Source organism: Centroberyx gerrardi, chromosome 19, assembly GCF_048128805.1.
Source record: "Centroberyx gerrardi isolate f3 chromosome 19, fCenGer3.hap1.cur.20231027, whole genome shotgun sequence".
Lineage (NCBI taxonomy): Eukaryota > Metazoa > Chordata > Actinopteri > Beryciformes > Berycidae > Centroberyx > Centroberyx gerrardi.
Genome location: NC_136015.1, coordinates 2,087,083 through 2,113,040, shown reverse-complemented (window position 1 = coordinate 2,113,040; position 25,958 = coordinate 2,087,083). Strand labels below are relative to the sequence as shown.

General features: G+C 40.9%; 1 protein-coding gene across 1 annotated transcript in view; it reads left to right on the top strand.

Annotated features, from left to right (window-relative positions):
* The first annotated feature begins 14,266 nt into the window (after positions 1-14,266).
* The window catches only part of LOC139931639 (immunoglobulin superfamily DCC subclass member 3), a 30,031-nt gene continuing 18,339 nt past the window's right edge, over positions 14,267-25,958 (top strand). Inside the window, exons 1-2 of the mRNA XM_071925194.2 lie at positions 14,267-14,315; positions 23,102-23,407. Coding sequence (XP_071781295.2) covers positions 14,267-14,315; positions 23,102-23,407 — 355 coding nt within the window. The remainder of the gene's footprint in view (positions 14,316-23,101; positions 23,408-25,958) is intronic.

The following is a 25,958-nucleotide window of genomic DNA, read 5'->3' as shown; positions in this document are numbered from 1 at the left end:
TAGTGTGTAGTCAGGGTTATCCTGAATACAACCATATTCTGTCAGATTAGTCATTGTCAGAATTTATGGAGCAATGTCTTTTTACAGCACCTCCAGTTTCAGAAAGGAAGCCATTTGAAGGTACAAATGTGGGACTTTAACTTTGAAATTCTATAAAATGATACAGTAAAAATGCTTGATTTTGAGTTAGTGTGCACTCAGGGTTGTCCTGAACTCAAATATATCAGTCATTGTCAGGATTTTTTTTTTCTTGCAACCCAAAATCAAAGAATAAAGTATTGTCCCTCACAATATAGTGGGATGTTTTAATTTATAAGGGACACTGATAACATGCTTTATGCTTCCTGTGAATATAATCCAATTAATCTAATTTCCATATATGTTTTTTGTATATAGGAACACCTTATTTTGAAAACTGGACGTAGTCACATGTGTATCCTTGTGCCAAGTGCGACGCAATTTGATAAATTGTATTGTATTTGGTGTGCTCGGGTAGAATAAAGATGTCATAGCCTCTTTTCAGGTAAGAGTTTCATACTGCAACACTTGTCTTTGGAAAGTGAGAAATCTGACAGAATAAAGTCGCTAACTCTCCCTGTCAGCTCGCTCTGGGCCGTTTCAATGCATTTGCCATAAAGGTGAGAATACGCGTGCACTCCAAATTTAGGGGCTGTTGGTTTGACCACGGAGTTGCGAGTGACGGCTAGCTTGACCGCAGTGCTCTCGCCTTCTTTGATAAGTCACATCGATGTTGATTCTAGTTTTATTCCTTGATCGGTCAGCCTCCTTCTTGGATGATTCCTTTTCTTTTTCTGTCTTTCGCTTTTTGGTTGTTTTGCTGAATAAGCTGTTGCTGGCAACGGTGGAATCGGAAGTTTTGACGCTGCCGACTTCTTCACCATTGTTATGCTCCAACCTGTAGCATGCTAACTGCCGTAGCCACATCGGACTTCCAGCCACGGCTGGGAACGCGCATGACGGGCAGTAGCGACGCACCCCTGGAAGAGCTCCCCTGATTGGCTGAGGCTCTACGGGAGCTGTGAGATTTTGGCAATCCGGAAAACAGAGGCGGGGACAAACACAGAGGCCTGATTTTCGCTCAGAACGCTTCAATTACAGATAGAGGGAGGTATATGACATATGATATGACATGTTGGCCATATAACAGTAAAAGAAAGTTGCCTACCCTAGCTTTAAGTTGAAGCAAGTAAAACAACTTTCTCTCTCTCTCTGTTTTCTCAACTCCCTCCACTTCCTACTGAATTACTCTTAATCATCTGTCTTTGGAAGACATGTATGGAGTCAACAGCTGTGAAACTTGAAAAACTGATATGAACAACTGTGTGGTTTCCTCTGATCATCACCATGGTTCTCCACAGAGACTGGTGGTGTTAATGGGATAAGGGGGAACTGAGAAGCCCTTCATGCTGCTCCTCTCCTTCTCCACACTGTTTATGAGCAGCATAAATAGTTCAGATTACTGCTGGTGTTGTGGCAACATAAACTCTACAACCTCTACAGAGAACGGCCCAGTCGCTATCAGCAGTTTGACTTCAAATGTACACACAGTAAAATCTTTCTGAAGTCGTTTATCCTCAAAAGTAATGTTGCACTGTTCCAATAGCATATTGCAATTTAGCCATCTAACCACTGTTGGAGAAATGCCATTACAATGTAAGGGAACAAGTCAGGTCTTTATTTTGCAGCTAAAAGGAGACTGGTTGTCACAACTTTAATGTGAGTACTTGATTATAACAATGTTTTGTGCCATACTGTGTCATGGAGAACTGAGGTTTATTACTGAGTGTAAAGCTTTAATCCTCAAAATTCCAAGTTGAATTTTAGAATTGAAATAAATCAAAAACATCAAAATGTCCCTCCCTGACTTTCCTAAACCCACTTTCTGTGCAAACAAGTATTGTTAGATTTTCAAAATCATGCAAGGAAATAGTAGGCTAGTTATAACTATATTAAACCCCTTTCATTGTAGCTTAACAGCAGAATTCATGATTTATGCTGATGGCCACATACAGTGAAGCAGGTTCATAAAACCAACTTCCCACATATAAACTGTCTATTCAAGAAATACTTCTGCACCCTTGGCTAAAATCTGAGGCTTTTAGATCTGGTAGTTTGGCTGGTTTCATGAGACAGAACCTGTGAAGACAGCAAACTAAACACAGACTGGCTGATAAGCTTGATACATTGTCATGAATTCACTAAAGTAAGAGAAAGATTTCCCAATGGAAGGGAGGATTCGGCGTGGAGGATTTTAGAGACATGAAGGGCTTCATATAGAACCAAGAAGTGATGTAAGAGGTGGATGTGGGAAAAACAGCATATACATCATCAATATAAATTACAAATATTTAATTTCAATTATGTTTCCATTTTATTAAATGAGCAAAACCTCCAAAACAAAGTCTCATAACAATTGCTGGACCAGCTGCTCATAACAATTGCTGGAACAGCAGCTCTTAAGAACTTTTATTTTTAAAAGTCCTTGAATTAATGAATAAAAAATATGTTTGCAGAGAAATGGGAGGTTTTGAATTGTTTTTGTCATCCAATGAGAAAGTTAAAATTAAAGTTGTATGTATTGTATACTTGTGCAGATAAGTGAATAAAAGTAACATCCTGTTCCCTCCTGTGTTTTTATGATGGACTTTTTGGCCTAACAACATGCTGTAACATTATTTGTCCAACAGAGGTCAGATATAGACAGAGGTCTATATGAAGACTGACCGAATTCTGTAATCTTGATCGTGTGATATCTGGATTAGAATTATCCTATCTGATACCTTTTTGAAAAACTGACTCAAAATCAGCAAGATTAGTCTGAAAAATCTGTACAATTCAGGTTAAAAGTTTTGAAAAAGCCTTGAGCCCACTATCTGCAGCCTTGGTGGTCACTGTAGTTCCCCTGGTAGTTACTAGGTGGAGCCAGTAGGTGGGAATGTCCAGCCCTCCAGCACCATTTCCCCTCAGCACTTTATCTTAACCACACATGTATGTGAAATATTTAGATGTTTTGATCGATGATGTCTTTCTTCCAAGCCATTGAAAACAAGTGAAGTTAGGGGTTTTATTTTACAAATAAACATTATTTTTAGTCTACAAAAACTTTCTCCCACGGTCAGGTGGATTGGAGACAATAAACTGCCCATAGGCATGAATGGGAGTGTCTGTCCATCTTTATTAGCCCAGTGATGAATTGGAGATCTGTCCAGGGTGTCAGAATGTATGCTGGGATAGACTCAGCCTTCCACTACCCTGAAAAGAAATAAGTGAGTAGAGAGAATGAATGAATGAAAAGCCTGGTTGTTCACGCTAGTATGGGGTTCTGTTGTATATTAATGCATCAACTTAGAGTGTGTGCACATATTGTTAAGAATATAAGATTAGATGAAACTTTGTTGATCCCAGTAGGGACATTGGGTCGTTAGTAACAGGATACATCAGGGGAAAAAGACAAATAGAATATAAAATAAGCAATAAAAACAGTAAAAATAATAAAAAACAATAAAGCAATGGAAAATGGAATATAAACAATTTTGTGGTTCTAAAAATGTATGCTGGTGTCAATGTTAAGTAGACTGTATAGGTGGGAAGTATAGGGAAGTAGTATGGATTACTAACATTTATGGATTTACTTAACAGTCACAACTGCTATCAGTATGTATACCGTATGACATAGTGGAACCATTATGAAAATATCATTAATGAATGCAGAATATTACAGTGGCAGAGATGTGAAAGGTGAAGAAGTATGTGAATTTACAGCAATATGCATGATGTGGAAATGGGCATCGCATTCATATTACTGTAACAAATCTGCAGGAGGCCATATGGGTACAGAAAGTGTTGTGGTGTCTAATCACAGTGTGAGATTTATCACAAACTGTCAGGCCTGACTCATCATTATACATTGTGTTCTGGCCTGCCACCTTGGCTGATGTGTAGGCTCAGTCACTCAGCATACCTTAATTCATAAGCCTCCCTACTCATCTGAGACCTCGAGAGTCATTTCTGCTGAGGGTCCCTAAAGCTCAGAAATGATGGATTTTAAAACACTAATGAACTTTAACTCTTCTGAATGGAACAGCTTTCAGAAAGACGGGAATTTTAAGGAACTCAATACTTTTAGCGAGTTTAAAGCAGACCTAACCCTAACCCAGTCTCTTGGTAATTGCCGTGTCTACCACTGTTTTCTTCTCTGTTTGCCAACGCTCTCCCTCTCCTTCTTCTCTTTCTCTCAATTCTATCGATTGTCTAATATCTACTATGAAACGTTTTAATGTTTTTCTGTCTCAATCTGAAAAAGATCCTGCACACTGCTCTTGCAATACAAGACCATACGTATTTATTCACTTACATTTCAGTCCAGTCTGACCAGTCTGTGAAAAGTTCATAAACAGAATCATGTGTACATATAGCTTAAGCACCACTCCATTCTGCACCCTCGGCTGTATGCTTGGATTTATAGGTGCGTCTGTCTAGGGTTAGATCATGTCTATTAATACTTCATACAAACTGGAATCACACATCGTATATACCATCCATTAATTTTCTAGCCACTTATGTAGGTCAGGGTTGTGGTGGCAAAAGTGTGTGTGGTGAGCAAAGTAGCTCAGACATCCTTTTACCCAGCAACTTCCTCTTGCTCCTCCTGGGGGATCTTCAAGAGTTCCAGCTGGGATGAAGTTCCTCCAGCATGTCCTGGGTCTACCCCGAGGTCTCCTTCTAGTCAGTTGTGCCTGGTATACCTCCAAAGGGAGGCACATAGGGGGCATCCTTACCAGGTGCCCGAACCTCCTCAACTGGCTCCTCTCAATGTGGAGGAGCAGCGGCTCGACACCAACGTTCTCCTGGATAGGCTCTTTTCACGTTGTTATTGTAACAGCTTCCATGTTGAGAAACCGGTGCATCACAACCTCTTGTGGCAACTTTCTTTTTGCGACTTAGTGACAAACCAATCCAACAAAGACAACAAAAACAACAAAATTGTAATGGTTACTAGCACTAGATACATAATGCAACAACGTTATGCAAATTAGGTGATGACTGCCAAGAAATGACAGCGGACAAGGAGAAACTGAAGGTAAAACTCACCTTCATAATCGAGGAGGTAACTTCAGGTGAAGAACTTGTAGCCTTCCTCTAGTTTAGATTCAGGAGTCAATGAAAACAGGTTAGCGAGTCTTTGCACTTCACTAATGTTAATTCTGGGCAGGTTATGGAGCAAGTTAGCAAAGGCCATAGCTGGCAACAGGAAGTTGTAATGCACCAGTTTTTCAATGTGGAAGCTGTTACCATGATAATGTGAAAAGGGACTATTGCCGAGCTCCTAACCCTGTCATGCAGAATGAGGCCAGCCACCTTGTGGAGGAAACTCATTTCGACCGCATGTATCTGCTATCTCATTGAAGATCAACCAGTAAACTGAGAGCTCACCAGTCACCTGGATGGGAAGGCCCATCTTTTTCCATGAGACAGCCATGGCCTCAGACTTGGAGCAGCTGATCCTCATTCCGACCATGTCATACTCAGCTGCAAACCGCTCCAGGGCACATCTGAGATCACAGTGTGATGAAGCCAGAAGGACAACATCATCCACAAACAGCAGAGCTCAACCCTAATGTCACAGAACCCGACACCCTCCAGACCTCAGCTGCACCTTGATATCCTGTCCGTGAATATCACAGCAGGAGGGACAAGGCACAGCCATGTTTGAGTCCGATGCCCGATGTTGTTTTCTGTCTGTAACATGTACTGTTGCAGTCTCTCTTGCAAAAAAAGCTGTTGCTCTCAGTGTGACTAACATGATTTAATAATGGTTTGATAATATTAAATCAAATTAAATTAAATTAAATGAGCTATGACAGTGGGCATTCATTAGCTTTACATCAAAGCTTTACATCAAAACATCAAACACTGTTTGATGTTTTGACTCATCAGCTTCACAATGGCAATTACCACAATGATGACTTTGACCATTGTTTCTCTCTACTAATTCTAGCTCTGGTCAAAACTATCTGAAGTGTTAAATTAATTAACTCTGATGGGTGTGGACTGATAGAAACCACTGTTGGGTTTTACACACACAAGGTTAAATTAACACTGACAATTTTGCTGTGTATGAGTGTTGGCTTACTGGGGTTTCTTTGCCAGAGATCGAAAAAGTTAAGTGTGTGGAATGGGCAGATAACACTGAGAAAGATTTGTTCTCAGTACTGGAAGTTGGAATTTCCTCTTTCTCAGTGTCCTCAGTCTTCTTGGCCAAGGAAAAATGGCTGCCGACAGAAAATATTACCCAAGTTCTCCTCTTACAGGCTAGGAGTATATTCTGAATAACATTGCACCTCTAATGATAATGCAATGAAACAACTATGACTTGTTTTCAAATGTTGAAAAGAGAAAGAAATTAATGGAATTCCCCAATTGTAGCCTACAATATGGTGAAGAAAGCACTGGATGATTGTTTTTCATGTGAAAGAAATCTATGCACGCATGTTTTTGTGTGAATATGTTTCCATTTGTTTAATTATTTACACCCGCTGTGATTATAAAGAAATTACAAGTTGAACTTTTACCCCTCTGTATTTAGTCTACATCTTGTTTTGTCTTGTGCCATTAACATGCCAATTGAGAGGAAACAATAAAGTCCAAGTATTTGGTTGTCTATTTATACATGGTGTCCCTCTGAAGCAGATATATGCTAATATGGTTGTATGGAGGGCTGCTTAAGTGGGGTGGATGGGAAAAGTAGTTACCATATTGAGACTGCCTGGGAAAGGGAGAATCTTAATTGAATTCCCAAATTGATTCTTTGACATTATATTTACTGTGATGAAATATAGGATTAATGATGTTGACAACAAAAGCCCAGGTCAAAAAAAAAAAAAAAAAAAAAAATCATATGCCTGCAGATATTAGTCATAACACACTCAGCATCTTCTATCCTAAGGTTAGTGATGGAAAGAGTACTAAAACATCCTACACAAGTAGAAGTATAGTAGAATCAAATCTCTATCGCAATTGGTTGCTGCTTCAGCGTGGCGCCGCTAGTTTGCATAAAGTTCAGCTCAGCTCAACTTCACGTCATCGCTCTGGTCGCTGGCATCGCGCCGCTCGCTGCTGCCACGGCGTCGGATACCTCTAGTCGCCAGCTCCCACTGACAATGAATGACTTCACGCGAGGGATTGCGCTGCTTCCCAGTATTGGACGCTTGATAGGCGTGCTTCGATATTGGTTCCTTGCTGCACCTGATTGGTCGAACACTGTCACTCGCTGGGCCGTCTGATTTCAAACCGGAAAAACATGGTGGCTCGTTTGCAAACTTTGTCTTATATTACGAAAATAGTTCACCGAAATGTGTTTCTGAAAACATTTGAGGCGAGAAATCAGCCATACAGTTGCTGAATCTGTCTTAATTTTCGATCGACAACGATTAGTTTAAAAGTTTGTACACGAGTTTCGGGGGTTTCCAGAGGCGGCGAGTCGTGCTGGCCGCCCCTGATTTGCATAAAGTAGCCTACACCTCAACTTTATGCAAATATGGAGCAGCCAACGTGATGCCGCATCTCTTGTAGCGCACCGCAGCGCTACCAGAATGCATTGCACGACTGCTTACATAGAAAATGAATGGTAAGCGTGGAAATGACGGATCTTGTGGAAACATACCATAAGCGTTACCTGATTGACTGACTGACTGCCTGCCTAACTGCCTGACCTGAATTGGCCTCATGATGCCCTTGGGTGTGTTGTGGGAAAAATGTACTTAAGTAAAAGTAAATGGAAGCTTATTTAAAATGTACTCAGACTAAACTCTGACTTACTTTTGTACAAAACAAAACATTGTTACATATTATCTTTCCTGTGCAATGCAAAATGGACGATAGAGAAAATTCAAACGAGATTCTTAATTTTCCTTAATTTGAAAGACAACTTTATAAAATAAAGTGCACTAACAAAGTAAAGCCACATTACTCTTCTCTGCTGACTGACTGATCACTGCTAGTTTCTTAGTTTTTTACCTTATAATGGATGTGATTTAAAATGTAGGTACAATAAAGTACAGTACCTACATTTTAAATCACATTTTAAATAAGCTTCCATTTACTTACTTTTCATTTTCCTTTTTCTTCAGTAAAATTTAAGCAAATTAAAAGTACTTCTACTTGTGTAGGATGTTTTAGTACTCTTTCCATCCCTGACCTTAAGATGGAAGATGCTGAGTGTGTGAGGTATCCAATTATTATCGACTATTTAACTTCTGGGCTTTTGTTGTCAACATCATTAATTCTTTATTTCATCACAGGAAATATAATGTCAAAGAATTCAATTAAGATTCTCCCTTTCCCAAGCAGTCTCAATAAGGTAACTACTTTTCACATCCTCCTCTCTTCCACAGCCCTCCATACAGCTGTATTAGCATATATCTGCATATTCAGAGGGGCACCATGTAAAAATAGACAACCAAGTGCTTGGACTTTATTGTTTCCTCTCAATTGGCACGTTAATGGAACAAGACAAAACAAGATGTAGGCTAAATACAGAGGGGTAAAAGTTCAACTTGTAATTTCTTTATAATCACAGTGGGTGTAAATAATTAAACAAATGGAAACACATTCACACAAAACCAAGTGTGCATAGATTTCTTTCATATGACAATTAAACAATCATCCAGTGCTTTCTTCACCATAATGTAGGCTACAATTGGGGAATTCCCTTATTACATTAATTTCTTTCTCTTTTCAACATTTGAAAACAAGTCATAGTTGTTTCATTGCACTATCATTAGAGGTGCAATGTTATTCAGAATATACTCCTGGCCTGTAAGAGGAGAACTTGGGTAATATTTCCTGTCGGCAGCCATTTTTCCTTGGCCAAGAAGACTGAGGACACTGAGAAAGAGGAAATTCCAAAAGACAAAACAAGATGTGGGCTAAATGCAGAGGGGTAAAAGTTCAAAGTAGAAGTTCGACTTCAAACACATACTTAAGTAAAAGTAAGATTGCTGACTTAAAAATACTCAAAAAGTACAATGATACAAAAAGCTAAAGCGTAAATGTAATGTGTTACTTCCACCCCTGCTTATGGTCAGTCTCTTTTGAATTCATAAAAACAAGTGATGAAGTTATCTCCTACCATGATGTAGAAACAGTAACATACGTCTCAATTTCACAAAGACATCATTATTCCTAAGAGTCCTTTTATTTGTTCGCTGTTAATAAACCAGTTAACAGAATATTCCCCTCCCTCTTAAAATGAGCCAGTGGGTAAAATGAGCCAGTGGGTAAGTCCCTATTATCACAGTCACACAGCCAAGGGAGTTATATTTTAGTTATATTTTCATTCTTCTTTCATTTCGCTGCATTCTTACCAGTTCATTTGAAAGTCAACATCATGAAATGAAAGCATTTATTTTAGTTCTGTCTCATTTTTCCTTGCCAAGATAACATTTTGAGTAAAAACTGGCTCATCTTACCCCGCTCTCCCCTACTAGTAGCTTACTTCTAATAACAAGGGAAACACATGATGAACCCAGTAGTAACAGTAATAGTAAGTACTTCTGGCTGTCATGTTTTTGTTGACATCAAAATGTACCCATATGCTGTATTAGTCTGAATTTGACAGATGGTGAAAACCAAAAGTGAAAGCAGTAAGATGTTTCCACAGTAACAGATTTAATATGGGAGAAGCCGGACATCTTAACCAGGTTTCTCATAATCAGAGTCTGAGCTTATACTGCTTATTCTAACCCTAATTATAACCAGAAACTTTACAGAGGACCGAGGAGGTCCAAGTTTCCACTTGTACCCAAAGGATGGTTCAAAAATCTGGGTGGGGGAGATGAATAGCCAGTAATCTCCCCTCCCCCCTCGAATATATGCCCTTGAGCAAGGCATTGGACCCCCAACTGCTCCAGTGAAGCTACTGGGTGGCCAACAGTAGAAGACTTCAAGTTGTACTGGGCAGCTTCCAGTGGCCAACAGGAGAAGACTGTGATTGTACTGGGCAGCTTCCAGTGACTGACAATAGAAGGCTGTAGTTGTACTGGGCAGCTTCAAATGGCCAACAGTATACAACTATCAATTATTTGTTGGTATGATGCCATTAAAGGGAAGAGCACAAAAAGCAAAAATCGTGAAGGTGGCCAGTAAGGAAGCAGGTAAGGTTCATATACAACAGGTAGGCTATATTATCATTCCTTGTATTCTGTGGTTAAGGTCCGACCCTCTGTCCAACAGTTCAGGTGGAAAGACTCCTTTATTCTACAGTCTAGACCTCCTAAATGTTGGTAGAGGACTCCTTTATCCTACTACCTTAGACCTCCTAAATGTTGGTAGAGGACTCCTTTATCCTACTACCTTAGATCTCCTAAATATTAGTAGAGGACTCCTTTATCCTACTACCTGAAGGTGCGTTCAGACTACGGACTACAAAAACTACAGAACGGTCTGGCGTACCAAGCTACACTGTTGCCAACAGAGCAGAAAAGCGTTGCCCAGGTGGTCGCTGACAGTTCATGTCGTCGTCACGCTGGGTGCACCAACTGATAACGTCAGACTGTCATAGCGTTGCATTTGTCTCGTTTTGATTTAATTTGGCAAATACTCGTTCTTCTAATTCATCAAGTAAACAATAATAACGTAAATACAACTACCCTACACTACCTTGATTTGTTCGCGCTCCACCACGTCATCAGAGCGGAAGTGAGTGGAAAAAATTTAAGCCAGCTGAACTTCAGTTTGTAGCTGCTACTTTTTACGCTCTGCCGTTTGTAGCGTTGTGTCGTCGACTTCCATTGAAAATGAATGACTTCCTGTTGCTTTGTAGCCTACAGTCTGAACGCACCATCAGTCCTCCTAAATGTTGGAGAACTCCTTTATCCTATACTGTCTAAGGGCACATTCCCACCCAGCATGTTTGGAGCTGTTTATTTGAATTCCGGAGTGTTTCCTCCTTTAGTTCAGTTCATTTGACCAGGTGAGAACAACCACCCAAAAATGTGAGTCTCTGTCCTCTTCTGAACTGCGGTGCAGTTCGGGTCAGTGAAAACGTAGTCAACCAACTACAGGAAACAACCCCAAAACGCAAGGGTTTATGGGTACAAGGAGATGGATGTTGACATTTGATAGCGAGCAGTTCCTCATGCTTGGAAAGCCTAGCATAACAAAATGAAGTCTGGACTGATGCTCATATTCAGCTGTTTCGTCATGTGTTCTTAACTGGTATGAACACCAGAAAAGAAGAGCACAGACAGGTCCATCATGCTGAGCTGAAGTTACAGGGTCTGGAATAGGGTGACCACCTCTTAATTGTTCCGTTGCAGGACAACAGACGTGATTTTGCGGGACAATGTGGGACACGTGGGAGAGAGAGAAATGACTATTATTAGGCTATGTAAATATTGATTTAATATTAGATGGAATGCCTATTTGCAGTAGCGTTGGATATTAACCTGCTTTAAATCATCTGTAGGCTTTATGAAATGTTTATTTTAACGACACTAGGACCTATTCAATCCAATAAATATAATTAATTAAATATAATAGGCTAATAGTTTGGTTGAAAGTCACATTTTATGCAAGAATAGGAGGGATAAACAGACCAGTTTCCTTAAGTAGCGAAATGCACGGTTAAATATATAAGTATGTTGTATACTATACTACAATAGGCCTAATCATTGAAACGCGGGACACTGCTTATGACATGCGGGGCATGGGACAAACGTTCCAATTGGTCACCCTAGTCTGGAAACCTGGTGGCATGAGAGGTTACCAAAACTGCAATAAACAAGCTGCTTGTGAGTCCAGTGCCCTATGTCATGAAACAAGTTCAACATAGGGTATCTTTGCAATAGCACGCTTCACAAAACTTACAACAATGGCGAATCTGATTAACTGATCTCACAAAGGTGGTTATCTATTTGCTCTGTCAACCCAGGACTTTCCAATCCAGCTATGAGCGTGTTCACAGGAAAGGGGCGGGGTTTGTAACAAATAGTCAATCACCTGCAGCATGGACAAATGCAGAGCAGTGGATTTACGATAAGATTAAATTATTGATTGAAATTAGGTTGTTAACTATTGACATTAGGTTGTTGCAGCAGCAAAAGTAACATGATTCAGCAGGCTAAAGGAAATAGAATATAAGCACACAGCTAGAATATAAAAATAAGCAATAAAAAATAGTTGAAAATAATAAAAAGCAGTACATTATAAATAGTTGTTGAGTTATGCTACAATTTCAACAGGTTTAGTAGACCATGTATGGAGACAAAATGGATTACTAATTTATGTTCTTCTTTCAACAAGAACAAACTATTATCATGAATACATATGAGAAATACAGAAACACTAACAGCAAAAAATAACGCTACTGGTACAGTAGGCATACTTTTCATTGATACAATATTGTGTCACATTGAGGCTATGAAAATATTTTCAATTCACAAAGTTGGCCTCATGTTCCCCCAGAGCTGTGATGGAATATGGGTGCAATTTATTGCACAAATCACTCTCCTATCCTATCTATCCTATTAAAGAATTTCAGTGCACTTAATATACAACAGTAAATTTCATGCATTATTGATAACTATAGTCAACCAATGTACGCTACCAAGCTATTTGATAGAAGTCCTCTTTTATAGCTATAGTGGGCAAATGATCTGGAATACAGACATTTATTATATCATGATCTAATAAATCATTGTGGAAAGCAAAGTGGTTCTGCTAGTCTCTAAACACTGTTGCCCTGTGAACAGCAGCAACATCTGTTAATGCAATAGTTTCCCCCTGTACTAACCCTAACCCTAACCCTAACCGTAGCCCATAGGATCCTCTAGCAACATAACCTGCTCCGGAGCAGGTTAGGTGTACAGTCTTGGTGATCTACCCCACTTAAAAATAAGCCACCTTCGTGACATTGGAAACTCCATGTTAAACCTGAAGTTATCTCACTAACCCCATTATCTAGCTTCGTGGTATACCCCTTATGTGACTTTTGTTTACAAGCCCGGTTCGCTTGTAAATCGGACAGTGTGAACCTAAACAAACTACATATAAAAATGCCACAAAGTAAACTTTTCCACTATGGTTCAGACTGAAGAAAACAAGCTGTAGGTGTGATCGCACTCCTAGACCTCCTAATTTCTGGTAGAGGGAAGGATTGTTTGTTGATCACAATGTCATATTGTTGATGATGATTTGTCTTCTGCTGCTTGCTTGAAAATCTACATCTACACCTTGCATTGGTGAATGTATGTTGTTTGTGGTGCCAGTCAGTTTTATGTTTTTATGTAATATTTTCAATACTTGCTACCAAACCAATTACCCAGTAAGGACAAATAAAGATGAAACTTGAACTTGAACTGTGTTTGTACTGGGCAGCTCCTGTGTGTGATTGCATGGAAAGTGAGAGTTGAGCAGAGCGTTGCTGGAAAAGAACACACACTCAGCAAACATACTGTAAAGAAATAAAGGTTTGAAAATTGAGTTGAAAGCCATTTCACATGGATGTCCACTCTAGATCTTGGTGTAAAGGAAGGCAAGATTTTTTGAGTTGACCCAAAAAACTAAGAATGTCTCAAGTCTGATAGACTGCCTGAAAATGTCACTCATGCTAGAACATACTGTATAATTTATACAGTATGCTCCAAGTTCTAGTGATTTATCAAGCAAGATATCCACACCACAGAGTCTTCCTCCAGCCTGGTTGACAGCAGATTGGGAGCAGTGTGGCTGGTCAAGGCTTGGCCACAGCTGGCCCATCAGGCAGCGGGGCGGGGGAGGGCGGCCGGCCAGCGGCCCTCTGTTCAAATGAATATCAATCATGCCTCCCAGGCTGAGCACCCTCCCCTCCGACACCCCGGAGCTGTGATTGGTTCATAGGAGACCAACCTGCCAGCGGCCGGTGAAAGCTGCTGTATCAATGTCCATTCACCGACAACAATGAGGTTGAATAACTAATGTGCGCTGTCCAGGGTGAGGTGTCTTCCTCCTACTATTCTTAGAGTGGCTTTGGACATGACCAGCAGCCTTCCACGGGCCAAACGCTGGACCAGGGAATTTAAAGAATAACAATGTTGTAGAAATAAGAATACCAATTTTTAGCTTTATCACCAAAGAAGATAGATAAGAAGAAGATATATTATAGGACACCTTTTCATTTGGAATACTTTTTTCATCTATTTGATTTTTGAGGGGTCTACGGGAAAGAAGCTTTGACACCAAGGAGATCGGATTAAAGAAGACCAAAATGAAACCAAGAATTTTATTCACCTTCTTGGCAGCTTTCATCTGTTTGAGTAAGTATGGTTTATAATATTTTGAAATCAATAGCTGTTGAAAAGTGTGGGATGAGAGGTGAACTAATGTTGAGGGACCAGTGATGCTGCGTGTTGCACTGGAGTGCAGGCTGGTTTGACTTTTACTGGATTCTACCTCAAACCTTTGTCACACAAGTTATGAATTGTTCAGTTTACACTTTGGATGCCATACTCATCATTGGAGAACAGATACTTCACTGAAGGTACAATTATAGGTCCATACAACCACTGTTTCCTCATCTGATAGCCATGGGATTGCCATGGAAGCACCCACTGACGATTAAATAAGCAATTCCATTCTTATGATTCCAATCAAGATGATTGGAAACTTTTGTCAATATCTACAAGGATGTTAATTGGTTTTCATGGAACTTCAGCCATATCAGCACAATATTCAAAATCTAGCCCCTGTGTCTTTATGTCAACCTCCAGTAGAACTTTGGATCAGATAAATTTCATGTTTTACTGCTGAAAATGCATTGAACCATGTCTGATTCTCTCTGTTGTGCTATGCAAAAACCTACTAACTGAGTTAAAACTGATATTGTGAAACTATTGAAAGCAGTTGTCATATTAGCCTTGAGGCCATTATGCAAATTCACTGGCTAATGTGTCACCTTCCCCTCATAGAAACAGTGAAAGCAGTAAGCTATTGAATGGACATTTACTGTGGGTAGTGGGGTCTCCTCAGCTCTATCAGCTAATAACTACTGAAAATCGTAATAATCATGGTAGATATGGTTTAATTAATGAGCCAGTTAATGTGCATAAACATAAGAAGGTTACAGTTGGAAGTCATTATACAATCTGTTTAATTTGATTGATCAGATTATTTAATGCATCAGAGTATCAGTTTTATTTTGGAGCTCATACAGGCCATACTGTGCAGTCAGTTTCATTTGGACCTACAAACACACTTCCTCTTTTTCTGTAGCCAGTATTCATTTATGCTCATATTTCATATATACTCATATTTCCTCGTCAACATTTAAAAAAAATCTCTCTGAAATGATCAGATTTGGAAACCTCAAGGTCAACATAAAGTTTTGTGTAAGTTGTTTCCAGGCATAGACATCAGATGTAAATCTTCAAAAAGTTTGTTCTGAGTTTAAGGAGGGATTGACGAAATTCTTTTATTAAAAAATAAAAAAAAATCATTTAAACCGCACACAGCTTTCTGCATGAGAAAGGGAACAATCCAGACGGTGTGGGAGACCAGAGCGAGGGGTTAGGGTTAGCAACCTCTAACCTTTCAGTGGGGGGGGGGGGGGCTCTGGGTCGTCCTGGTCATCAGAGCAGTCGGCAGAGGGGGGGCCAGAAAAAACAGGGAGACAATAGTGTCCGCCACACCCCCCGTCTTCAGTGACCTGACCCTCACACCCTCATCTCCATAACACTACCCCCTCGCTCCTGAGTCTGGCCTCAAATTGAGACCTTATTAAAGATGTGTGTGTGTGTGTGTGTGTGTGCGCAGGGTAATCCCCCTACAGCTGCCCATGACCGTGTCCTCAACAACCCCCTCCTGCCAGGTCTCCTTGCTTTCTCTCTCTCCCACACGCACACACACACAGTGTCCAGGGCGAGATAACCCAACAGGACACCCCTTGGTTTAATCCACAGTGGGACACAAAGGGCCTGTGGCGGCCGGTGTTTCCTCCAGCGTGACAGAGCAGAGGCTAACATCTCTATCTGTGGAGGGTTTATGCTAATGCTGAGGGGATTTAAACCTTCTTAACGTGCAACCGTGGTGCTGATGGGACTTTCCTGTCAAAGCTCAGATCCAAGTTCCCTAATCCAACTATCCACATATTCATGATCTTTGAATGTTACTTAATTATTGTATGGTGTTATTTGTTTTAAAGAACCTTTGAGGTTAAATATTTAAAAAAGATAGAAAGTAAACAACAGTTTTATCAGCTGGGATGTCAAATCTTTGATGCTCAGTATCTCAGAACTGCAATCCACCCAGATAGAACCTTATAATTCCAAGCTCATATGTTTTGACTATGTATTGACTCTACTTCCATTGACTACATTAATTTCCTACCCCTAACCTTAAACTAACCTTAATCTTATGAAGCCGGTTAGAGAAGTGGGCTAAGGCTGCTGGTTTGAATCCCAGGACCAGCTGTGAAAATGTGGATGGGGAATGAGAAACACTCTCCCTTACCTCATCAATTACTATCAGCAAGGCGCTGATCCCCCAACTGCTCCACTGGAGCTGCTCAGTGGAGCTGCTCAGTGGAGCTGCTCAGTGGCTGACAGGAGAAGACTGTGGTTGAGCTGGGCACCTCCCAGTGTGAACGTGTTTAACTGCATGAAAAGAGCATGGAGCTCAGATGAGTTTCCCTGGACAAATACAGATTAAAATACAAAATAGCAAAACACTATGTGGCTAACCTCAACCTAATCCCAATTCTAACCTTAACCCTAAACCCAAGTCCTAACCTTAAACTAGCCTCCTGAAGAAGAACTTTTGCCTGAGGACCAGGCAAAATGTCCTCACTTCAAGGTCTAAAACTCAAACTGGTTCTCACTAGGATAGAAGTGCAAGAACACACACACACACACACACACACACACACACACACACACACACACACACACACACACACACCTACACACAAACACAGAGCAGTTACTACATATTGACAGCTTGTCTGTTGACCATAATGGTTCTCATAGCAATATCTCAAGAGTGTTTTAGGGTATTGCTTTACTTGTAGTAGTTTTTATAACAACAGATATAGTTGATGTTGTCAATACACACCTACAGTGATGCACATGTTCCACACCAGCAGTTGATATCACATCCATCAAGCGCCGGTGTGGATCAGTCTTAGCGTGGGAGTTTATCAATACACCTGGTTACTTAATCCTTCGTGGTAGGGCTGCTCGCCAACCCCTGCTGTCAAACACCCTTTCTTTTTAATTAAGCAGCAAAAGCTCCCACAGCCACACGTGATCACAAGTTCATCAGAAGTTTCAACAGAAGCTTAAAGTAATAATCTATATAATAACAGTGGTTTATTAAATAAATAAATAAATGAATAGAAGAAGAACTGTGTAGTTCGCATGAGCAGCGATAGCCACCATGGATAAACACCACCGCAATGTGCGCTTAGTACCAAAGATGAAAAATATGAGTAATTCAAGGATTACCACTTTAAACCTTGTAGCTCTTCGTTAAGTCCAAACCTGTTGTGTGTGTAAATAAGATGGACACTTGTATGACAGAGGCTTTGCCATTATTGGAGCAGCACCAGAGTGGACCAAAATACTATTAGGCCTTATGACTACAAACTCCACCCTTCCAATATAGGTTGGCGGAATTCAATTCATTCAAGTGAGTTTGAATATGCATTGAGAAGTTCAGCAATCCCATCTAATAAGTTACAATGCACAAGAGCCTATAGCTAATAGCTCTGCCTTAGTATCCTCTTCTATTATTATTATTTTCCCCTTTAGATCATACACTCTTTTGTTTCTCCAATAGTGCTTCTACCATGTGCTTCAAGTGCAAACCACTTGCAGAGAGATCCATCTGAAAGCCCTCAGGTTCATAGCATTAACTGGTTAGAGACCCAACCTCTCTACTGCTAATGTGTTATTACCTTGAGTCTCATGGGGGCCGGGTGGGCCACAAGGCTTTTTGTTTTTAAAGAGATTTAAAGACTAAGAGTTGCTGTGCCCCTTCTGTAGGCTGACACCTCACTGATTAAAACTGCAGGACAAACAGGGAGACCTCTCCTCTCCATCACATTGGAGATTATTGCTTATTGATCTGCATGGCTAGTAGGGACCTTGTTTTCGGCCTAGCCCTTTTAAACAGTGTTGACCATCAGAAACCAGCCTATCTCCAAATGCAGATGGGACATCCTGGTCCCATGTCCCATGGGTCCAATATCAATCAATGCATGTAAGCCTGTTATTGATTTTGGTGATGATATTGGTTAAGACATTGAGGGCTGGCATAGTAAAAAACAGTTTTTCACAATGAGCCTACATTTAGTTGATCCACAAACACCTAGATCTAGTAGGTCTAAATGTTTGTTGTAACTCAAATACAAATCATGTATTGGAAAGTTGCTCTGTCACCAATTGTCACCAAGAGGCGTCAGACTTAAGAAATTCCAGTTAAAAGCTATCTTGGAAGTTTGCTAATTAGCACTATTCAGAGTGTACAACAGAACCACAATGTTGTGGCACATGCCTGTTTCCTGCCCAAATGCCCATGTTCCTCTCTCTAGGTGTTTAGACTTTGAACTTGGCATATGACTCCTAATAATGACAATCAATGGCTTAAACAAAAGACAAAGGCAGCCCCCTAGCAGCCACTACAATAGCATGTTTGCGTAGCGCAGCAGAAGGAACTTGCCGCCTCAGAGCGAGGAGGAGAGTTTAACTCCCATTAGGCGGACAAAGGAGGAAGCCCCGGGGCAACGGGTTTCACGCCTGCCCAGCTATTCCCATTTTCTAGCCCAGACCCTCAACTGCGTAGTCAGTCCATTGTTTAAACTGCCCTCCCTCCTTCTGTAATGGATATAATAGGGGACGAAGATAGGGATAAGGGGAAGAGAGGAATATTAGAGGTGCATGTTATTGGTCATGCTGCACAAAGGGCTACCAAACAATTTTGAAAAGTATGTGTTTGTGTGCGTTAATATGTAGGTGTAATGTAATGTTTATATGCCTTTCACCCAATTTGTGCAGTGAATCCATAAAATATTAAGCTTCATTACAAATTAACATTAGAACTTTCAAACTTGCTAGTTTTATTATCTTCATATGATTCCTGTGAGAAAAAAACAGTGTATAGCCAGTTGTAAAAAGTTTAGTAAAAATACAGGGAAATGTAGAGGGTGGGAGATTGGAGAAAGGAAAAGACATTAGTGAAAGGATTTGTGTATGCTTGCCTTATCCCTGGAGCCCAGGACCCCCCCTTCACTCTCCCTCTTCTCTATCTGTTCCTTTTTTGGGGGGTGGGGTGGGGGGCTGTTGGGACAGCAATTACAATAGGCTGTGAAGTTTAGGGGCAGCAGTCTGGTAAACAATGGCAATGGAGGGCTGGGGGAGGACCATGGCTGGACACAAGCTGTCCCTCCTCCCCTCCTCCTCCTCTATCCATCCATTCTCCAACTCTCTCATGACCCCAGAGAGGCTAGGGGTTACAACCACAAGGTGCTGGTGTGGGGGTCGCTGGACGATCCCCTCTCTAAAGGAAAAAAAAAACCTCATTACGGTCCTATCCCCCACATTGAAAATGGTTTCATCCCCAATGCTACGCACTTAATCACACCCCATGCAGTTTCGGCATATTGGAACTTATCATCTGCATAGAGGAGTACATTTTAGCTGCTCAAGTCTGGGTTTGCTTCAAAGCTTTTAATCTAGCATCCTTTAGCCTTGCAACTCTGTATTCATCCTTCATCTATGTTGATGCTGACAGCCTCCCTGGCTTGGAGGCCTCAGTCTTGATTCAATGCATTGGGGCACAAAAGAAGGGAATCCTTGATTGATCCCTTGTCAAAGCTAATATGTCAAGGTCCAAATTTCAGTGGCTAATTAAGAACAGCTATTGAGGGATATATTGGTATGGCAGTGTTTGGCTCTAACCATGGCAAATTGTATGGAACCCATAGGATAACATATGATAATCTAACTCAGTGGCTCTCAACCATGGTCCATTGTGACCCAAGAGTATGCCGATTTTTATTCCAACCAAACACTATGGTAGCTGATTTCACTTATCAGTTCCTCATCTCTAGTTGAAGGTGTGCTACTTGAGTTGCTGTAGTGTTCGGCTGGAAGGAAAACCTGCAGACTCTTGGATGTCAATGGCACATGGTTGAGAACTACTGATATAACACAGTTATGTCAGCTTTGGGGTGGCCTTTGGTTATAGCTTAGACTTGAAATTTAAATGCTTCTGAAATAAGATAATCTGTTTATAAGAATGTTCTATCAAAAATATAGCCCCTAAAAAGTCTTCCTTAGATGTCAACTTCCCATTTGTAGCATTATGTTTATTATCAAGTAGGAACCTGGCACTGGCCTGGTTAAAGCTGAAATTCACTCCTCATCAAGCATCTATGTTTCATGAACCAATAACCACAAAGTGTCCTTGTATGACATAACCTTGTTTGTGTACACTCCACATACTATATCTGCCAGACCTGCTATACTGCCCCCCCTTCCATCACACTGATGCACACAGTATTGGCAGAGATCGACATTGGCCTCTAAGGCCTTGCAGGTTGCAACGCCATGTGTTCGATAACCGTGGCCATAGCATGTGATGCAAGTCCCCCCTCGGGACCCCTGAATTTCATTACCAGCCCTGAGGGAAAGGAGGCTGAAGGGGGGTGCAGGACTCTATCAGTCCATCCAGGCACAGCTGATTGGAAGACCCACAATCCTCTCTGCTTGCTACATCTGCTGGGTGGGAGTCCACTCATTAGAAGGGGTGCAGATGCTCATTTCTTGATGTGACAGATGAGTAAAGCCAATGACAGGGATCACAGGGAGGGGGGAGGCTATGCTGTCTTTTCAGGTTGTGGGAAAGCTCCATGGCTGTATTTTATAAATGACATGTAAGAAACTGTAATCCAATGGGCTATTACAGAACCTCAAACAGCCATTCCATCAAGCACCTTGTCAACAATGTGTTTTCCATGTACACTCATGTCAAGAGGAATTGCAGTTCGACAACATAACGTCAAAGAGGCCATGTTTGTGGTATTTGTACATACATTGCCATAATACAATCAGAGAGGTCTCATTTCAATCCATACCATTTACCAGGCTTAACCTAGAGAGAATGCAGTTGTGCAGCATGTAACTGGAGTGAAGGATTTTGTTTTATGCATGATTCCATTGATTTGCTCTGTTTTATTTAGAGGATACTGCTATGTATAGAAGTAAGATAAAGTAGAATCTAGTAAAATTGTAAAGTATTGGGCCATGTGGTGCCTACACAGCAGCTGGTTTGGGTTATAGGAAGAAACCATTGGCTATGGAACCTAAATATGGAGGAGAGAGGGATGCATTTAGAAATCAATGGAAATGTAAGGTATACTGGCAAAGACAAGTGTGTACAAATCATTAGCAAACAGCATCAAATGGCCTTTAGAGTGAAGGGAATGCACTTAGTTAAGGACAGAAATACACATCACCTCAGAAATGAATTCAAAGTCAAGTTCAGCTACAAGCTGCCGTGTGTGGGATGTGATGTTCTGACTGTTTGGGAATCAGTCGGCTGGACAACAATAGCTGCTGTCTTACGGCTCACAGCTGAGTTGGAAGGAGTAAGGGAGGGGTAAAGTTGGGCTAACAGATGCAAAAGCCCACATTGAACTTGGTCATCATGCAGGTTCAAGGCCAAACTGTGATTGTTACTGCCTCACAGCTTCCCCATCCCTCACAACAGCTGGGAGAGAAACGGTGGCTATTCCAAGGGGTCAGGGTGGGGCTTTTTGAATCGGGGGATATTCACCCCAAATAAGGCTTAGAGAATATGGGGAAGACTGGGAGTGTCACAGAGGTCGACATGGAGAGGGGATGGATAGGGGACAGAACGATCCGATGGCATGGGAAAGTCACCTCGGAGATGGGACTGAAAGGAAGGCAAGGGATGGGAGGGGTGGAGGGGATGCATAAGAAGGGGCAGATGGTGCCCTTGGAGTTAGGGTGCATGGTGGCTGATGTGAGTTTTTACAGAGGTTACTGGGGGTTGGGTGGAAATAAGCATAGTCACAACACTATTGTCACTATTCGCCGCTGGTTCAATAGAAGCTCCCCTAACTTGACCCCAGCAACCCTTGCCAGTGTTCTCTTCCCGGTTCGGGTATTGTTGTTGCCCTCTCTGGCTGGATGGCTCGCTGGCATTCAGCCTCCATTGTGGTTGGTTTACGTTAAAAGTGTTGTAGGCCGCAAAACCATCCAAGCCATCAATCAAATGTGATGGTTTTTGGTGTCAAGTGAAGTTTTTCGGGTAAAAATTATGGCCCCAGGCTTGGCCTTTGTTGGAGAGGTCTCCCCCTGAGCTGTTGTGTCTCAGCATTTAGTAACAAACAAATATGGGAGGCCATGCTCTGGGATCATGGGGTGTTTGTGGGTTTGAGATGGAAAATAGTTTGAACTTTCTGTTATTCACTGTCCATTTCCTAGAAGGATATTTTGGAAACACTCCTGGTAAAAAGTTCTTAGCAAGTTTAATCGCAAAGGTTGAGTTCCAGAAATACAACTGAAGTCTTTTAGGATCCTAAGTGACAGTTCAGTAGGATTGCTTGAATCTGATTGGAATCTCAACAATCTTACTGGACTGTCTGATAGGATCCTAGAGGTTCGAAAATGTGAGTCCTATTAGGTCCTAAAAGACTTTCCTTTACTTTCCTTCCAAATGACTTTTAGATCAAAGAGATGTTTTAAATCTTTTAAAAGCATGAGCTAATTATGGGGAAAAAAACTCACTAAAAGCACCATGATAGCTGCATTATTTTATATTGTGCAAGAGATTCTCATGCACTAGATGCACTTCAACTACTGTTCCCTGGTGTTCAGGAGTAATGGGTTACATTTTATGGCATTAAATAAATCTCATAACCAAAAAGTAATTTAGCACAATATCTTGAAATAAGAAAGGCTGTAGATGACGACAATAACACTTTCTAGCACTTGTGTTTTGTATTTCAAAATGTAACATTTTGAAATTGTAACCTTCCCAGTTGTGTCTCAGCTAACCAGTATCTTCCTTCTGTTTCCAGATGGCTGCCTAGCCTCAGAGCTGGCCTTCCTGCTGGAGCCCAGTGATGTGATCGCAGTGAGGGATCGCCCACTGATGCTGGACTGTCGGGTGAAAGGCGAGGAACCCATCATGGTCACATGGCGTAGAAATGGGGTGCCTGTGCCCACCAGCCCGCGGGTTAGAGTCCTGGCGAACGGTACACTCTTCATTCAGAGCTTCCAGAAACGCAGAGATGGGAATGACCCGGATGTGGGCGAGTACGACTGCGCCGCCCAGAACCGCTATGGCATGCTGGTCAGCCGCAAGGCCAAGGTCCAGATGGCATGTAAGTGTGTCACTGTGCAATACAGTACAGGACTGTTAGAAACCATGGCTGGGATGACAAACAGGTGCTTTGGAGCAGATTGGAGTTTTAGTTCTACAAACATTACTCAGAGGCAGAGCTGCTCTGGAGGGAGAAATGATCTCATTAAGCCTTAATGGGCAGAGCCACAGTTTTTTAGAGCACAAGTTGGCTAACTGGCAAACTTGAATGATAAAGAAGGAACTCTGGTCAAAATATAAATTAAAATTATGAATGGTAATGACATTTGTTCAAGATCATGGCACTCATGAAGGTCAGCAGGGTAGCTAACTAGCTTGCCCCGATAGCTAAAGGCTAATAAGGCTAGTTTGAATTTGGATGGCAGCTAGGCTAACTAGCTAACTTAGATAACTTAGTATGGCTAGAATCTTTTTTTTTTTCTTCAGTTAGTAGGCTTCATAATATTAGCTACTTCTCTTAATTGCCTTTTGAACTCTTCTTCAGTCCAATGTCACAGAAAAACTGTGGTTCTCTGGCTCTGACCATTGAGGTTTAACTCAACCAATGAGATTATATCTGCCTCTGAGAAATGTTTCTGTAACTAAAACTCTAATCTGATGCTTTGGAGTGAGCCCGTTATATCTTAACATATTATGGATCTGTGCAATCACAGAGGACTATCTCATCATACTATTACGCTTCTTACATTTTCCAGCTCTTTTCCAGTTACCACTTGCAGAAGGTATTATTCTATTTTATATCTCATGGTTTCCATAACAACTGGGTATTATTATACAGCAGAAGACATATATTCAAGATTCATAGGTGTGGCCCATTCTCCCTTGAGAACAAGGGTTTGCTCACAAAATAAGCACAGTGAATATGAAGACAAGAATTCTCATTTTATTGTCACACTCTTTTAAAGTCCCAGTATAAAGAAAAACAAAGTTGACAGACCTTATAGAGGAGCAGTAAAAAGGTAATATTGATGTGTTAATACAGAGTTGTATATGCCAAAATTTGTTTTAGGCAAACGTTCAAAGGTTTTTTTATATATATATTTTAATTCCCAAATGATATGTCTATGAAAAAAGTGTAATCGGAAAATTATATCTATACCTTTGTCTCCAAAAATGTCACATTTCTGACCAATCTCCTTTTTTTTAATAGTAAGTAATGAAGTTCATGTAACACTGAGATTTTGAGAGAAGCTCTTTAGTGTGTGTAGTGGGCATTTGATTAAGCTGTGCACATGTCCTCCTAGACAGTTAAAAACACAGGGGATCACATAATAATGGAGGTGATTTAGATGAGAAGGCTGCCGCATACTACAGCCTCGTACTCCCACTCACTTGAAGATAACACTATAGTCATTTCCCAAGGCATTTTTATATCCATGTCCATGCATTACCTAGAGGTCATAAAAATAGCACAGGGACCAAAGAATAGCTTTTGGTCTTGCCCACAGATAGTCACTGCATGTTGCCTTATCTCTGTCAAAACATCCTATAGTTTCGGTTATAAATGATGCCTCACATGGTGAACACCTCTGTCTCATACCTGGCAACCAAAGACCCCCTCTGACTCTTTCATCTTTTGTGTGTTTTCAGAAGGAACAGACGCCCCACATAGCGGGCTGATGGCCTGTTGACACTCACTAAAACACACTAGTTTTCAATATGTAAAACCAATAAAACACATATACTGTAGCTGTTACATTTGACCACTTTGGCCAAACAAACACACACACACACATGCACACGCACATGCAGACACACACACACATACACAACCTTCTACTCCCCTCCCCCCACCCCTTCCTTCAGCCCAATAAAACCAGGGGTTTATGGGTAATCCAGGAGAATTATGGCTATCTCTAGGTGGTCTTCCCTCAATGCAATGAGTTGCCATGGCGACCTTCTCTCATTTGCAGACCCCTCCCTTAGTATACACCCTTATTGATTATAACCACCAGGTTATTAGGAATCCTATGTGTGTATGTACGTAAGCATGCATATACATGAATGTGAGTGGATATCCTGGAAGTGGTATGCTATTTTACACTATTCCAACATAGGAGTTACGTCACTCTCAGTGTGTGTAATTTATGATGATTTAACAAGGGCTGACAAATAATACTGAAATGAAATGAAAGCTAGCTAAAATGGTTGTCCAACCTAAAAAGATTTCCAAGTCTACACTATGCAAACTGTATCTTATTTTTCTTATTTTTCTTATTATCTTAGTTTTTAAGAAATGTTGTTAATAATTTGATAATTCAAAAGGGAATACTACTTTAAGGATTCATTCATGTATGCTGTTCCTGTCTTGGATAAAAATCAAAGATGTAAAACCAGGAGATAAATCAAGCACATAAAATGGGACTAGCAGAATGCGTGACTTTTTATACATCTTTTTATACTTAAATGGACTTTACACTATTGCACTGTTTTCAGAAATACCCTTATCCCCAGAAAATCTCCTGGGTTGCCTTCTTGGGGTGTATTTTCTTTATTAAAGCCCAGTATTGTAGGATTTGCCACCTTTATGTCCACTTCAGGCTCAGCAAATT